Genomic DNA, 15395 nt, shown 5'->3' on the forward strand with positions numbered 1-15395 from the left:
TCGTACTTTTCTTGTCTCTATTCTTGACGGAATTGAAGGATTAAAAAGCAAAACTGTTATAGTGATGCTCTTTAACTATTAAGTTATGCAAAGTTTATATGGATTATTTTTCAAAAACACGTTTTTGTCACAATCCGGCTTGTCAGCAGTTCCGTGATCAGGCCATCTCGTTTCAACGGTCTTTTTTAGGACTTTGGGGACGAGGAACTTCAAGTTTTAATTAACAAAGGGAAGATTGTCTAATTTAGGAATCATCAAGTAAAATATGTATACTGAGAGATCGTCTTTGCAGTCTTGGAAAAACTTTAAGATTTCCCGCATTTACTCCAGTATATCGTTAAAATGAATTTTATCAAGTGGGAAATTCCAAAAACGCTCAGCCATAAACTAGGCTCGAAGTTGGACTGACTTGTGCTAATTTCCTTTGAGTCGTTTGGGAGATTTATTTACACTTTGGTTTCAAAAAAAATTCCAACTCGGTTCTTCGACCGCCAGACGAAAATTCAAACAGGCGCAAAAATAATGGTCGCGTGAAATCTGGACATGAGGGCGACGTGCGCTCCTCCTTGTGTCAAGATTTTGCGCGAACATATTATTTTTTGCGCCTGTTTTCACCTTGCGCTGAATAAACTAAAGCGGCGGATGAGGGACTGTACGTTAGAAGTCAAATTTTATACATTTTAGAGGCAACTTACAGTAGCGAATTTTCCTTCACTGATAAGTCTCGGCGCAATGCGCCATCACTGATCGCGTTCCTTCTACTAAAGTTCAGAGCACGACCGCGAAACTTTATGGTTAAATTTCACGCAATAGCTTTATAATCCTCAAAAGATGTTTTCAGGCGAGAGAATATTAACATAGGGCGTCTGTTGAGCCAGCATTGCAACTTTGTGGGTTCGTAATTTCCACGAGAGGGATGAACCATGATGACTGATCATTAACTGTATGAAAATTTATTTATTCTTTTACTGAAAAAAAACACTTCTATTATCTCACAGTATGCCGAGACCGTATGGAATCAAGGACATGCCGATATTTTGTCACTCTTTATCGCGCCAAAGACACAGACTGCTGTAAGTGGAAATCGATGAAAACGAATTGCGCTCTTACTTGCAAAACTTGTGGTAAGTTACCAATTTCATTTATTACTGTTTTCCTTTCTCACTAGTATAAGGTATTTTTATGTGCTATTCCTCCCTGCAGTCTAGGAGGCACTTTTTCTCGCAGGCTGTGTATAGCAATCATTCCCACACCAGCGAGAGCTCTGGAGCAATCTTTTCCGCATTCCAACTGCTTGAAAATTAGGTCGAAAACAATAATGGTTTGTAGGACTGGTGAGAGTGGGGAGAAGAAGAGGGAACTACGTATATACCCCAGTCTGAAAATTAAAGACACTCTTCCACGGACCGGGCTTTTCATTGGTACAGCGCGGTGACATTGATTGACAGGCTCGACAAAAAGCGATCACATTCTCTTCCTCCTGTCATTAGCGAGATAGCGATTCAAGAGAATGATAACATGGAATACGATGGGTTTGAATCGTATTCGAGCAAAGTCTTCAGTGGATCTCAAAGAGTGAGCGGCACTCGCTTTTCCTTAAAAATGTATTATTAAAACTACCTTACAGTTGTATATGATAAGATTCACGCGGCTGTCACGGGTGCAGAATTATGTTGTAATAAAACTGAAGTGGTATAATGGTCCATGGTTAATCGTCGGTTATATTTCATTACATGTCAGAACGTAAACCAAGATGTGCCACGTCATTAAGTAAATACGGCTGCTGCTGGGATCAAAAAACAGAAGCGCATTCGTATGGAGGCGAAGGTTGTCCAGGTAATTTAATTCACGTTTATCCAGGATTGGTCGATAGTATCATTCAAAGAGTATGCGGATCATTTTCGACCGTAGAATTAGGAAATTTCGTGTCCCTTGGTATATCATACCCCTGATATTATTATATACTCAACAAAATATCTTGTTTCTGATAGGCCAATGGCGAATGCATAAATAGGTTATAGAGTGCAATCCAGGTTACACAGTGTTATACGGAAGTTGCTATGGAAACACCGGGGACATGCACATTTGAAAGATACTAGTGCTAATTTGTCTCACTTGTTTAGCCCTTGCCCTTTAGGACTCCTTTAGTACTCGTTCAATTTCGAAAGTTAAGCGATTATCCACTAAACTTTATACTAGCGCGCGTTTTTATTCATTTACTTTTTTTTTATTTGTTTATTTGTTTATTTATTTATTTATTTGTTTATTTATTTATCTATCTATCTATCTATTTTTTCTTCTGGTACGGCCACCCTTCGAGAGCAAGAGCAAGAGTCATGGACTCTTCTCGAGAGCAAGTATTATTGCCAAATTAAGTGAGGAGCTTAAACGTTTTGAGGATCAACAGAGGCCTGTAAAAATGGGCCTCAGGGGGAGATTTCTGTCTCTGAACAAAATAGGCGGAAGGAACTTGAGAGAAATTTATACTTGAAAATTTAAAGGGCTGCCACCGGCAGTCTAAGCTCCACAGTTCCCGACATTTTTAGTAAAATCCGTTCTCAGGTTGAATCCGTTTTTACCTAGGTTAAATTGGTGATCCTCATTTTCGTACCTGCTGTAGGTTTAATATGCAATCCCCCACCCGCAAAAGGATTGAAAACACTTCTACCTTCATATATATATGCATTTCGTCGGTAAAATTATAAAATAGTAAAAGGTAAAAACTGTTAAAATGTTTGACTAAACGTTTTCGATCTTGCGATCATCTTCAGAGTGATTAAATTGCATAAACCAACTGTTTTATATTTGTGGTTACTTCTGTGGTTTATATTTGTGGTTACTTCTACCTTCCCTCAAGCTTTCAGTGTCTCACGCATCTCAACACATCTTAATGTTTCATATCATCTTGTCGGTTTCTGTATTCATGCATACATATATTCCTCCAGTCTCAACATCACAACATAGTAAGGGAACAGAGAACTGTCACTAATGCACTTACCGGTACTCGAATTCGTACCCTTCAGATCTATACGGTCCTGTGTTTTCACCGCTACAGTACAACGACGAACATGCTCAATCCAACACAGTTCTTTTCATGATTTACTTATGTTTAATAAGTCAATTTACATCCATATACAGGAGATTATTCATAATCTCTTGCCATATATAATAACCATATTCAACCTAGGTAAAATGAGGATCGCATATTTAACCTATTGGTAAAAATGGATTTTACCGGCATTCATTCATTTCATTTTTATTCTCTCACAGAAAGACACAGCAACTTCCTCTGCTCGCATATAGCTTAGCTAATCGAGACGGGCAACATAAACGGCGAGTATGCTGATTTGCTGTTATATTTGCCTTGGGTTATCGCTTCTTCGACTTCCCTTTCAAAATTGTCAATAATAGCCACTCCATTTTCCTTCTGTTCACAGACAATGGTCGAAGCGTATTTAATTTAATTTTTAGTCCGTGTCGACGAGGACCTAATCTTGTGTGGAAATATATAAATGTCTAGTTTAATCATTCCATTCATATTTGACATAGTGCAAAGATAACTTCCCAAGGTTTTGCCAACAACGTGTTTCACGGTTCTCCAGACGAAGTGCTTGCAATGAACGAGGAAAGAAAATGTGTCCAAAAAGCTGTGGAGTTTGTAGTAAGTGCTGTTGCGTTGTTTTCTCGTCAGTCTTTTGTGTCACGCGACAATAGAGGACCAACTACAAGTTACGAGCTTTTTTACTGAGTTTCAAAAACTTGTGGGAAAGTAAAATTGGGTAAAAATGCGATTTATCCAAGGAATGATCAATAGCAGACGTCTCCACGGTGACAGTTAGAAAGGCGACAGGAGTTCGAGCCCGCGCTCGACTTTAAGAAGCTCGCGAGAACATCAATGGTTCGAAACCAATTGAAAATGTTTTTCCCAATCAAAACACATGAACACGAAAAATCTAATCCTCTTCAATCACCCTACATGTTCAAAGCGATTGACGACCTTATTTCTATCAATGTTTTTAACACCAAAATTCTTGATTAAAAGTTCTTGCAAACTGTTTTGCTTTATTCCGAATTTCTTCTTCTGTCATATTTTTTCTTTCTATTCTTCTTCAGGAGCGCATAGTCATGGGCTCCTGTCTTCTTCTGTTCTTTCTATTCTACTTTCTGCGCTTTCTTTCGCAGTCTCATTTTCTCCCTGGAGCATGTTTAGCCATGTCGCATTCTTCCATTTTCCTATCCCGCCCTCTTCCCCGTATTCGGCTTTTTTTTTATTGCACAAGTGTACTGATATCTTCATTTCGTGGTTTTCAGAGATCAAGGCAGCTGCGCAGGCGCGCCCCGATTGTCTTGATACTCCATACGGCTGCTGCTGGGACCTTACTGCAGCTACGGGACCAAATGGTGCGGGGTGCAGAGGTAGGGAAATACTATTCACGTTATTATGGGTTCCGCAAGAGTTTGAGCTTGAACAAGAACCGGTTGCATGGTCAACTTCTGGTGAAGAAATCGAACCATCACAATCTACCGGTCAAGAGACTTCATAGCGCGACAAACCAGAATACGCTTCATTTCAGTTGACCTCTGTGAAAAGTCATAGAAAATATGAGGATTAACTGAAATTAGGAATCAGTTTTGCAAATTAGGGGAGAAGGTGAAGAAGATTGTTGAAAGGAAATGCGCATGTCTCAAGAGTCATTTAGTGAAATCTTGACTTACTATGATTCTATTTCGCAATTTACTTTCACCGGGGTTCAAAAGACTACTCCAACACTTACATCAACGCACGCTTGAGATTTCAGCTTTACTACGAATTGACAATAGATACAATCACTGTCACTGTTTCTTATAGTAGGACTTGAAACTTGGCACATGCGAAGACTACTTCCGGTACATTAAAATTCATTGACGCTTGACGAAATAAAACGATGAATGGAGACCACTTTTATAAATGGCAGCCTGTATTATTATTCTTTCACATGTTTATGTTAATTAACTCTACTTGCCTCAAGTTTGAAATTCTCCACATGGCAGGGAAGCTAGAAAGGCTTGTTAGAGTTTAAACAAACGAATATTTGATTTGAGCCTCTAATTTCGATTTTTTTTACCTTGCCTTTGTGGTATTCACCTAAGCATCGATCCCAAGTAGAAACTTTGTAAATGCCGAAAAAGTCAAATTTAGTTATCTTCCTTCAGTTTCATGGTACATATGCGAAGTTGTGATAACAAATTCAAATGTCTTTGATGCCAGTTTGCTTTATAACCAAATTATCATTCTCATTTTCTTTGGCCCAGTTTGCAGGAATCTTTATCATAGATTATGTAGTTTATGGAAAGACTACTGTAAGCCTGATGCCTACAGATTTGTCAAGGAAAACGTGGTTGAAAAGTATAGATATTCTTGTCCAGTCACATGTGGTCAGTGTCGACATGGTGAGACAAAGTTGGACATATCTGCCTTCAAAAGTGAGTTTATTTGGATGTTCTGTCAATGTGCTTTCTCTCAAATGAACTCTTAATTATCTATGAATTGTTTACTCAAGTAAAAACTGATTATTTGGGTACCTTACGTAAAAAATCCAACGTGAATCTGTAGTGACATAATAACTCAATGATATTGATCAACAGCTCTGTAATCTTCCGTCATTGTGAATCATATGTAAAGAGACAGGATACCCAGTACTGCAAATGAGGACCATTCAGTAGTCTTTCGATTGAATAAGCATAGATTTATAGGATGTTACGATATGATAAACTGAGTCAGCAGCCGTGGAGTTGCTCCTCAAGTCCTGCATCTTATGCTTCTTTCATCGTCCCCGACATTAGTGACCTTTAGATTCTACGACGAGGACGAGAACGAGTTTTGAATGCCCGTTTTTAGCGAAAATACTAAGGAAATTTATAACCCGTAGGCTTAATCTTATTCTTTGTTAGCAGTATAGGTTGCTCAGTTAGTCTTATTGCTGATAATTGAGCCTTTTTGCTCATCAAAAATGCCAAAACTGCTACTGTGTTGTTGACTTGTTTTGATTCGACGACATTTTTGCAAAACCTTGTACTAAAATGACGACGGCATCACGTTTTTCCCGCCAAAATGACGCTGGTTTGCGCGCTCTCACCTTTGTTCTATGTGAAAATCTCGTACTCGTAGTCGTTCTCGTACTAGAATCTAAAGCTCTCTGTTGATTCAAGTAGGGGGTAAAGCATTTTTAGCAACTGTTAATATGGCAATTCACGTTTTAGCTTTAGACTAAAGCTGTACCACATCCTAAATGCGCTGCGAAAGGGAAGCGCTTCACTCCGAGAAAAAAGTCATCGGCCTATAGACCTTATTCATAAATGGCGGTCAATTTATGTCCCAAGTCTCGATACCATACAGTGAATTGAAAAGAATTCTTGCTCTAAAAGGAGGCTTGGTAGGCTAATTTGCACTCGGACAAAAGAATTATAAATGTGACCGCCATTTATGAACGTAAGATCTATACCCTTTCCTATTTCTATGTTGCATTTATGTATGACATATTTTTATACCGTTTTTTGCTTTATAGGAAGGCTCTAAATTCGAATAGCTTCCAATATGTAAGAGGGTGTATCGAAGCCTCGACGGTTGAAGAAGCATGGCGGACCGAAGAATCTCAAAAACGAACGTCCCTGATGCCGGAAGCCGAGCGGCTCACTCCATTTGTTTATCCAAGGAAAAAAAGAGAAGTTCAAAAATTAGCGAACTTGGCATTGTTGTCAAAAAACAATTTTATTCTCCTTAGATCTTATTTATTATTTATTTTCGTACAAACTATACAAATGTAAATAAAACTCATGATGCCACCCGATTATGGTTGTAAATTGGTTTGTTTGTTTTTTACACCCCTCCGGTGAGGTACAATCTTCTGGGCCCGGGTGTTCAAAAGCCGATTAACGCTAAACCCAGAAAAAAAAAAAACCAAGGAGTTTATTTCTCTACTCTCAAATGCTGACTTAGTTCAACGTTGATATTCGGCAAAACTTTACATTAGAAGAAGTCAATCTTGTAAAACAAAAATAAGCAAAGAAACTTTTAACAAAAAGTTGAAAACATGAAACAAAAGTTTACGCTAATCCTGGATTAATTTAAACGGCTTTCGAACAACCGGGCTCTGGTGTCTTGGACCCTCACAGGTAACGGCACAACCGTGACACAATTTGAAAGCGTCCAGCGTCAAACATCAAGGGCTGAAAAAGGATGCTATAGAAACGAGCCGTGAACGGTAATCAACCAATCAACTGATGGAGCTCAAATAGCCGTCGCTTGAAATGCACGATGGTAAAGTAAACCATACCCTACAAGGTTGTAAATTGAGCTTCCTTGTCACAGATTTTAGCCAATTCTTAAAAGGTTTATTAAAAGTAATACAAACAGGAACAGCTTATTCCCAAAAATCCATCGAAGAATGCAGGAACTTAAAAACCACCAAATCGTCTTATATAAGTATCAACTTCAAGTGCGTGAATGCGTTTGTTTAATTAAACAGGAAATCGAGTCTTCCATGAAGTCGCTCAACTTCCACTGAATGAAACAGTCATAAAAAAAATCTTTCCCATTCCATGAAATTTTAAAACTGTTTAAACTGATACATTGCCTGATATCGAAGAGAATCGTGTTCCACAGAAGAGATCTCTTGTAGCGTAGGATACCTTTTGCAGACTTACGACGCTTTCCATTTGACAGAACTGACCAGACAGGACATTTGGAAGGGCTAATTCCACGACGCATTCAAATTAACACACTTCAAGGAGAAGAAGAAGAAGAATGCGAGGGATTATCATGGAAGTGTTCCTCCAAATTGTTGAATTTTCTTTGCAAACGGACGCGTCTGACCGGCCATTTCTGTCTGACAAAAGGAAAGCGCCCTTAGATCTTGCTGTGGGTATATTACAACTGAGTGGGGGTTGCTAAGCTCGTAGCAATGTATACTTGACACACTCATAAAATTCCGACTCAAGTGCGGTGGAGTAGGATTGTTTTAGTCTTTTCAATTTTAACTTTTAAAGTTCATCCAACATATCTCTTGGGTGATTCTTATAACTAGAAAGCAAACCATCCCAGCACGTCCATTCTGTACCTTTTGGAATCTGTCAGCTAATCCTTTTCTGATGGTGTCCTTAACAGGACTGCCGTAATTAAAAATAGGGCTTCACCAGCCTGCATTGCACATGTTCTGTGTTAATTTTTGGTGGCACGAACTTACTCGCCGCAAGACGGGAAGAGCTCCCAAAATTCTCTTTGAGACTTGTGGACGGCCACGTGAGACTGAGGCAGCGTTTACACGAACGCGGTTTCACATCGACACGGTTTCATGACTTTGAAACCGCGTCAAAATCGATGCGGTTTGGAAGTGTTTACATGAAGCCGTTTTCGCCAGAAAATCAAAGTCGTGATGTTGGTATAAGCGAGCGCTGCACTACTTGCTAAATTTAGTATTTTTAATTCAACAATACAATTTCGCGCCAAAATAGTAACCATATTCAAATCGATGCGGTTTCGCTGTTTACGCGACAGATGAAACCGCATCGTTTTGAAAACACTCCACTTTTGGCACCGGTTTTAAATCGACACGGATTCAGTCTCGATCGGTGTCGTGTAAATAGAAGGTTTATAATTAACCCTTGGCATCATTTTCGGCCTTTGCGGTCCTTTGTCAACGGCCTTCATCATACAATTTGTTTCCAAAACCCAGAATGTCTGCAGGTGATACTATACACTTTCTTTGTCTGAAGAAAACCCATGTGTCCTTAAACATAAAATGAATTGTGATTGTGATATGAAATCAGTTGAATCATGGCTGCTGGTAGCAAAAAAGTACACTTTGAATGTCAAGAAGACCAAGTACATGCTCTGAATACGGAGTCAACTCAAGTCATCCCAAATTTATGACAAGTTACTGTTAAGATCAGCTTTACACCACTCGATCGGTTAATCAAATCTATGTCACTTGAAGCCAGTCAGACACCGTTCACACGCGCTTAAGAATAGAAGTCTGTGGAGGTCCACATCTCAGATTACAGAGACTAAATTGCACTCCATCCAAAAGAGTTACTTGTCTATGGTCACGCAGATAGGACCGAGCCAGTTAGATTGGCAGAAGGCGCGCTATGTAAGGAAGGCTGGGAAGCCTATGGTCATTTATTTATCACCGTCGACGGGTGCGGATCAAATCCAACATGGCGGAGAGATTGAGACGTGACCCCATAATGCTTTTAAAGCACTTAAAAGTGGTCCTAACAGATATCATGTTCAATAGCGTCAAAGAATCTTTTCAAATCTAGAAATAGGATGCCTTTTGTAAATTTTCACTATTTATTAATTTATTAATTTGTTTACTTCTTTATTTATTTATTTATTTATTTATTTATTTATTTATTTATTTATTTATTGACACGTTACACGGTACAATTGACTCACTCATGTGTTCTAAAACTTTTTGAATCAGCAAAAACCTTATCTGTAACAATAATTACAAGGCACAATAAAAAGCAAGGTCATATTTTATTCCAAATGTTAATTTTTGCGACCCGAATTTTTTTCTTTTTTTAAAGTGTAGATTCTGAATGCAAAGATATCCAATTAAGTTTACGCATTTGTAACAAGTGGCAAGACAAACAGAAAATTCAGATTTCTGTGCTCGCGTTTTCCACCGGTTCTTCTCCGTCTTCTTCTTTTGACAGAAGACAGCGGAGAACTGCTGAGATGTGCGTAAGTAGAAACTGACAGGTTTTTTAACGCGTGGCTTGTGGAGCGTGAAATTTGAAAAGGGAATGGCAACGCTTTTCATACAAAAATCCCGGTAACACTGCTAATCTCTGAGTATCGCAAGAGGAATCGAAATTAATCTCCCGAAATGTCAGTGTCCAATCTACGTGCAAAGCGATTGTATTAGTGTATTGTTCTCGGCCAATAGCTTTCCTTGACAGTGTTCTTGAATCGTTCTTTAGCGTTTCAGTTCTTGCTTTCAATGTCTCTTTTTTTAGAACATCTCAAGCAAACGCTAAAAGTTAGCGATCGACGGGACCACACTCGGCATATTACACTTTCTTTTAACTCCCGAAAGAATCAACTATGACAGGCTACCAATCGCAGTTCACACGTCTTGTTTTTAAGGTTTTTGCGTTAAGTACTGTCTTTATCCTTCAATAACGACCACATTATTCTCTGTTGAACTCGCTCTTAATTGACATTTGTTGCAGGTCTTGGGACAGATTTCAGCCAGCAGACCTCCGATATCCCCTTCTCTTCCACAGAAATTTTGGTATTCCTTGCAAAGGTCTGCAAACTGATCCTCACAATCTGATCAGAAAAAAAAAAGAAGCATGTATCAAATTAAGGAAAAGAAATGCTGATGAACCGCCGAGGAATTAAAGTGACCTGTCCCCTGGTGAGCGGTCAAATCCTTATTATAGCGCCAGCCCATATTAATCATAGTGGAATAAGTGCTTCATTATTTAATGTTTTACTAATCAAAAAGCTTTTGCTGTTTTTTCGTTATCCATCCGTGACACATGGCCTAAAGCCGCTTGTGTTTTTAAAACTGGAAATCCAGGCATCAATACTCTGGGATGGTCTCTAACAAATTGAAAAATTTGGAGTGTTTCAATTCCAACACAACACAGATTTTTGCGATGGTCGGCGATGATTCCAGTCGCCAGCCCCCTTTTGACAAATAACTCCGGGATTTCCCGATATCTCGGCAGAGTCTGACACGATCGAGAAACGGAGGATTCCTGATCATCTGAGATCTTTCCGATGATGAGAAACGGCTAGGCTAAACCCACGCTACACGAATTCTCAAAGGCTTCAAATCTAAGCAAGAACCTCTTCCTTGCTGACATGGTGGTGTCATTGTACTTTATTGGGTAAAGCTGCTGAATTATTCAAATTTCGATTACTTGATGGTTCACAGATCAGTAAAAGCTCTTCTGTAATAGTAAACTTTCCCCTTCATTCGCCCAGACTACTTTGAAAGGCGACTTGTAAAAATGCTCTAAAATATACTTTTCCGATGGAATTCCAAAGGGTTTTTAACTGGTCAGAATGGAGACGGCTCATTCATCACACGGGCGAAAAACTTCAGGAGCACCCAACGACTAGCCCAAATTAAAAGACTTGACACGATTTCTGCAGAGCTTCTCTTGCTCCCCCTTGAGAGAGGCTCTGCTCGCAGGGTGCGAACGTGCGAGCAAACTAACGCATCTATCATATCAGCTGCTGGTAATAAACTTACTTTTAGTGCAGAATCCGCAAGTTGCTTGACAGACCATCTGTACAGTATGCTGTAGGTTTTTGTCCTCGATGTCAGTGCAAGCTCTGTCTCCATACAGGTTTATAATTCTCCGGCAAATTTTATGGCTGCCATCTTCACACGTGTTCACTACGACGATAAAAAAATGTTCATAAAGTTTATCCTTCTTTCATTATACATTTTTCAGTATTTTTCTATTATTGTCGTTTAATGAATTAACATGATTTACCCCCTTTGTTAGGACCGGCATAAAACACAGAGCATCTTTTCTTCCAGTTTGCTGGTCCGGCCTTTAAACTGTTAAGGTTAAACATATTTAAACATAGAGCTTTTCCGATAAGGATGCATAGCTTGAAGTGCGGACATTCCAATTAAAAAGGCAATTTTTTTTTTTTTTTACCATGGCATTTACAACGTCATTCAGGCTTAAACATGGAAAAAAAAGAAAAAAATTGAAGATCGACGACCGAAAAAGGTTAAAGACCCGGAGAATGGAGGACCCTGATAAAGTATTATATCTAACTACCTCTAGGAAAACACTTTACTCCTGTTGTTTGAAGTGCGACAAAAGTCATCTCTTGTAAATTGTCGTTGGGTCTTTGTTTTAGGTATTCGTTTTTCATATGTCAGTCTGGGTTTGTGGAAAACGAAGCCCCTGTGGCAATTTACCTGAAATGGCTCGATCATCGGCCATTCTGAACAACAAAAAAATCGGAAAACGATGTGTTTGATATGTTATTTTTCCGGGGGGAGGGTCTTCGTTTCCTGGGTCCTTTGATATTCGATCTTCGTTTGATGAAGACAAGGGCACTCGATGAGAAAACGCTGGAGACGATAAGCCACATAATGTTTTTCATGGTTTTGCTCCATTTCCGCGAAATCTTGACAAACAGGAAGGTGCCTGAATCACTGAGATTAAAATAGAATTTTGTCAGCTATTCTGTGATAAACAGATCTTTCGTGATGTCTATTTACTAGCTTAACTAGATTGTCACGACTACGGTATCTGTTTCTTGATAAGTACTATTAAACTGATTATGAAAGCATAGCTGAGAGTAGTAGAATTTTTTGAGTTAATTAACGTGCGAGAGAATAAGCAGATCTACCCAAAGGATGCACGAAATTGCAAAGCATCGAACTCTTAGCCAAATACCATAAATTAACACTCCTCATTAGAAAACCATCGTAAAGACGATGAAAGCAAATTCTGTGTACACGATAAAGGAAACACGGCAACAAATTATGAAACTATAAAATGACTCTGTAAGGTGTTAGTCTAATCTAGTTTTGCATTGCACTATACTAAGTGCTCTGTCAATAAGTGTGTAGGCTGATCCCATGGAAAAACTGACGGAGAACCCAATTTACAGCTTTAACTGACACAAGCAGAAATCCGCCACACGACGTTATGTAAAAATTGATCAACGAACAAGGAATTCACAAGAAAAGCTTTAATAAGACAAGTTGAAGAGACCTACCGTTAATAACACCAAATGATGCGCCAGCGTCTTAAGACTAAAAGATATTAATCGATGAAGAGACCCTGATGGCAAAAGCGAACAAACGTTTTGGGGATTCGACTTCTTACCACAATATAAAGAAGCAACTTCAAAAGATAAAACGTTTTGAAATCCTTTATTTGACAATACGTCACTTGGCCTCCAAGAAGAACGTAACAATTTGTAGGGGCAAAGCTCCATATTCCATAAACTTTCATAATGCCGACAAAGCTTTTTCGTAATTTATTAAATCCTACTATTGAATGCATCGACATTTATATTATTTTACATTTATGTCTTTCAAAACAATAGATAAATAGCCTTGGCAAAGAAAACTTGCCTTGAAAAATGAACTTGTAAGTCCAAAGGGAAATGCCAAAATATTCTAATTTTCAATCTCTGTACATTGGGATGCCCAACTAACTTTGAGAATATTCTTATTTTCTGGCGGCCTTATGATGAAAATATTCCTTCCTACATTCTTCCTACCTTTCTTGTATATTTGTTGTTATACACACGCACAAAGTTGGCACGGTACCAATATTAGGAGTGCTGATCGTTTTGGCATGGGTGCCTAAATATGCCTTCTGGTTGTTCTGCTTACACGAAAAATGTACCGTGCCATGCCCGAAAAACAATAGGACGGTACCGAGATTTCGGAGTGCAGTGCCAGGTTTTTGTGCTTGCCGTGAGGCAGGCTGGTGGCAGCGAGTTTTGGTCGGGGCAGGACTTTCTTCTTTTACCGCAACAAGGTCGTCCGGTCAGTTGCACGTATTCTGAACACATCCGCTTAATGCGTCAAAGATTCTCTTAAAAAAGATTCCGAATGAGCCTAGTATTAATTGAAAAGGATTCTTGTGTCGAGAAGAATCCCCGTTTTCTTTTTTAGGATATATCGCAAATAGTTTGGATTCTGAACACACAGCTTGAAAAAATGAAGATCTCTCCTTGTGGATTGTTTTTAAAAAACTGAAAAGATTTCCATTCTTGGGAAGCAGATACCACACCAATTTCCAGTTCTTTTATTGTATCCTTAAAACGCCTCCCAAGAACTAATTCCACCACTTTTCCCATTGTAAAAAGCGGATTTCTCAAACGTGAATGGTGTCAATTTCTCTTATGTAATTACGCAACATTGGTCACAGGAAGTTTGTATTTTAATCTTTAAAATACAGGGGGTAATTTCAACAAATGGAGTTATCAACAGACTAAAAAAATATGCATTTTAAGATCAGGAACTTTCCACCACCAAATGTGACATCCCTTAACTGAATAGCTTAACACTCAATTGAAAACACTTGAATGAACGCTGAATAAACACCAACATTTTTTTCTGTCCTTTTCGAGCTTTCTTACATGTTTGATAAAAACTCATTTGTAGTGGATTAAATCATGAGCTGACACGGTTGTCAGTGAAAATTCACTCAGCCTCCCTGCGTTGCATATCACTTCTAAGGTCTTCTAAGGTTTTAAGGTCTTCTTTTCTTACCTTGCTAAAACATTCCCAGCTGGCCATGACAAATTCTTCTTTTGATTAGACAACCGCGCCGCCTTTTTAAAGAGACCCAACTGGATAGTCATTTTTAAACTACCTAGGTAGTATGTACATAGGTTCGTTGAAATTTAGTACATTTCCTTCTTATTACAATAAGGATTGATGAAAAAAAATCCCATGCGGTTGGTAAGCCTAACTAAAATTTTTCTGATATTGAAAGACAGGAAAGCCCTCATCCACCTTTTTCGTTCCTTCTTAATACAATGAAAGCATCAAATTTACCCCAGCGCTCACCTTCTGAGACCTCACTCTCCGAACTCCCGTTTTCGGAAATTGTTCCCTCTGCATGTCTTCCCACATAAACACTGGATGAAGAAACTAAATTCCGAAGAGGCAAAAGCTGTACAGCAGCCAGCACGAAACACAACTTTGCAAAACCCTGATTCATCCTTACGTAGAGTTTGCTCAAGAATGTCTTTGCAGTGAGATTTTGTGTGCGTGATCCTGTTCTGTCCCTTCTGGTTGCATTCAAGAAACATCTGATCTCCCTCACAAGTCTTTCGCTCATAAAAGCGGTAACCGATACGTCAAAACAAGGCGTGATATCCAAAACGAGGTGGCAAAGATTATCTCCATACCGCGAATACTTTGGTAAATGAGCGTCCAAGACGTCAATCCATTTATGGTCGTCAAATTATGAACACCTCCCTTCATGTGTGGCATTTGATAATTATGAAAATGTCTGCGAATATATAGCATGCTTGATTATCCATCGATGTAGATTTGCGGGTTCTCTTGACAATGATTTTAAGGTAACGCTTAAAAATTTCATCCCTAGTCACTCTTGGATATTTCATTGTGTCACATTTTATAACATCACACTGGCGAAACAGAGCCCATCCAAACCCGCCAGCATCTTGATAAGTTTGATCACTGTCTGTAAGTTATTAAATTGCTTCCTTTTCAGTCTGATAAACTATGACCTCTTTGTTTGATGTCGAAAAGCATAACCGGAATTTACAGCAATTGGTTGTTGACATGTATGTCCAAGGAGACACACATCACATAGCAGTCAATTAAAGAAATGAATAAACAGAAGACAGGCAATTGGTAACCCCATCTCAATAAACA

The 15395-nt window shown here is 38.8% G+C and overlaps 2 protein-coding genes across 2 annotated transcripts in view; one reads left to right on the top strand and one right to left on the bottom strand.

Annotated features, from left to right (window-relative positions):
* Window positions 1-6684, top strand: part of LOC138046137 (papilin-like) — a 7719-nt gene extending 1035 nt beyond the window's left edge. Inside the window, exons 2-7 of the mRNA XM_068892815.1 lie at window positions 999-1124; window positions 1741-1850; window positions 3550-3661; window positions 4312-4416; window positions 5293-5463; window positions 6546-6684. Coding sequence (XP_068748916.1) covers window positions 999-1124; window positions 1741-1850; window positions 3550-3661; window positions 4312-4416; window positions 5293-5463; window positions 6546-6556 — 635 coding nt within the window. The 3' untranslated portion in view covers window positions 6557-6684. The remainder of the gene's footprint in view (window positions 1-998; window positions 1125-1740; window positions 1851-3549; window positions 3662-4311; window positions 4417-5292; window positions 5464-6545) is intronic.
* A 2817-nt stretch (window positions 6685-9501) lies between these two features.
* Window positions 9502-14840, bottom strand: LOC138045614 (uncharacterized). Its single transcript, XM_068892172.1, has 3 exons — window positions 14559-14840; window positions 11253-11399; window positions 9502-10318 (listed from the first exon to the last, which is right to left on the bottom strand). Exons 1-3 carry the CDS (start codon window positions 14830-14832, stop codon window positions 10155-10157), a joined length of 585 nt encoding a protein of 194 aa, XP_068748273.1. The 5' UTR covers window positions 14833-14840; the 3' UTR covers window positions 9502-10154.
* Window positions 14841-15395: the final 555 nt, after the last annotated feature.

The sequence above is a fragment of the Montipora capricornis genome, chromosome 4 (genome assembly GCF_036669925.1).
Source record: "Montipora capricornis isolate CH-2021 chromosome 4, ASM3666992v2, whole genome shotgun sequence".
Taxonomy (NCBI): domain Eukaryota; kingdom Metazoa; phylum Cnidaria; class Anthozoa; order Scleractinia; family Acroporidae; genus Montipora; species Montipora capricornis.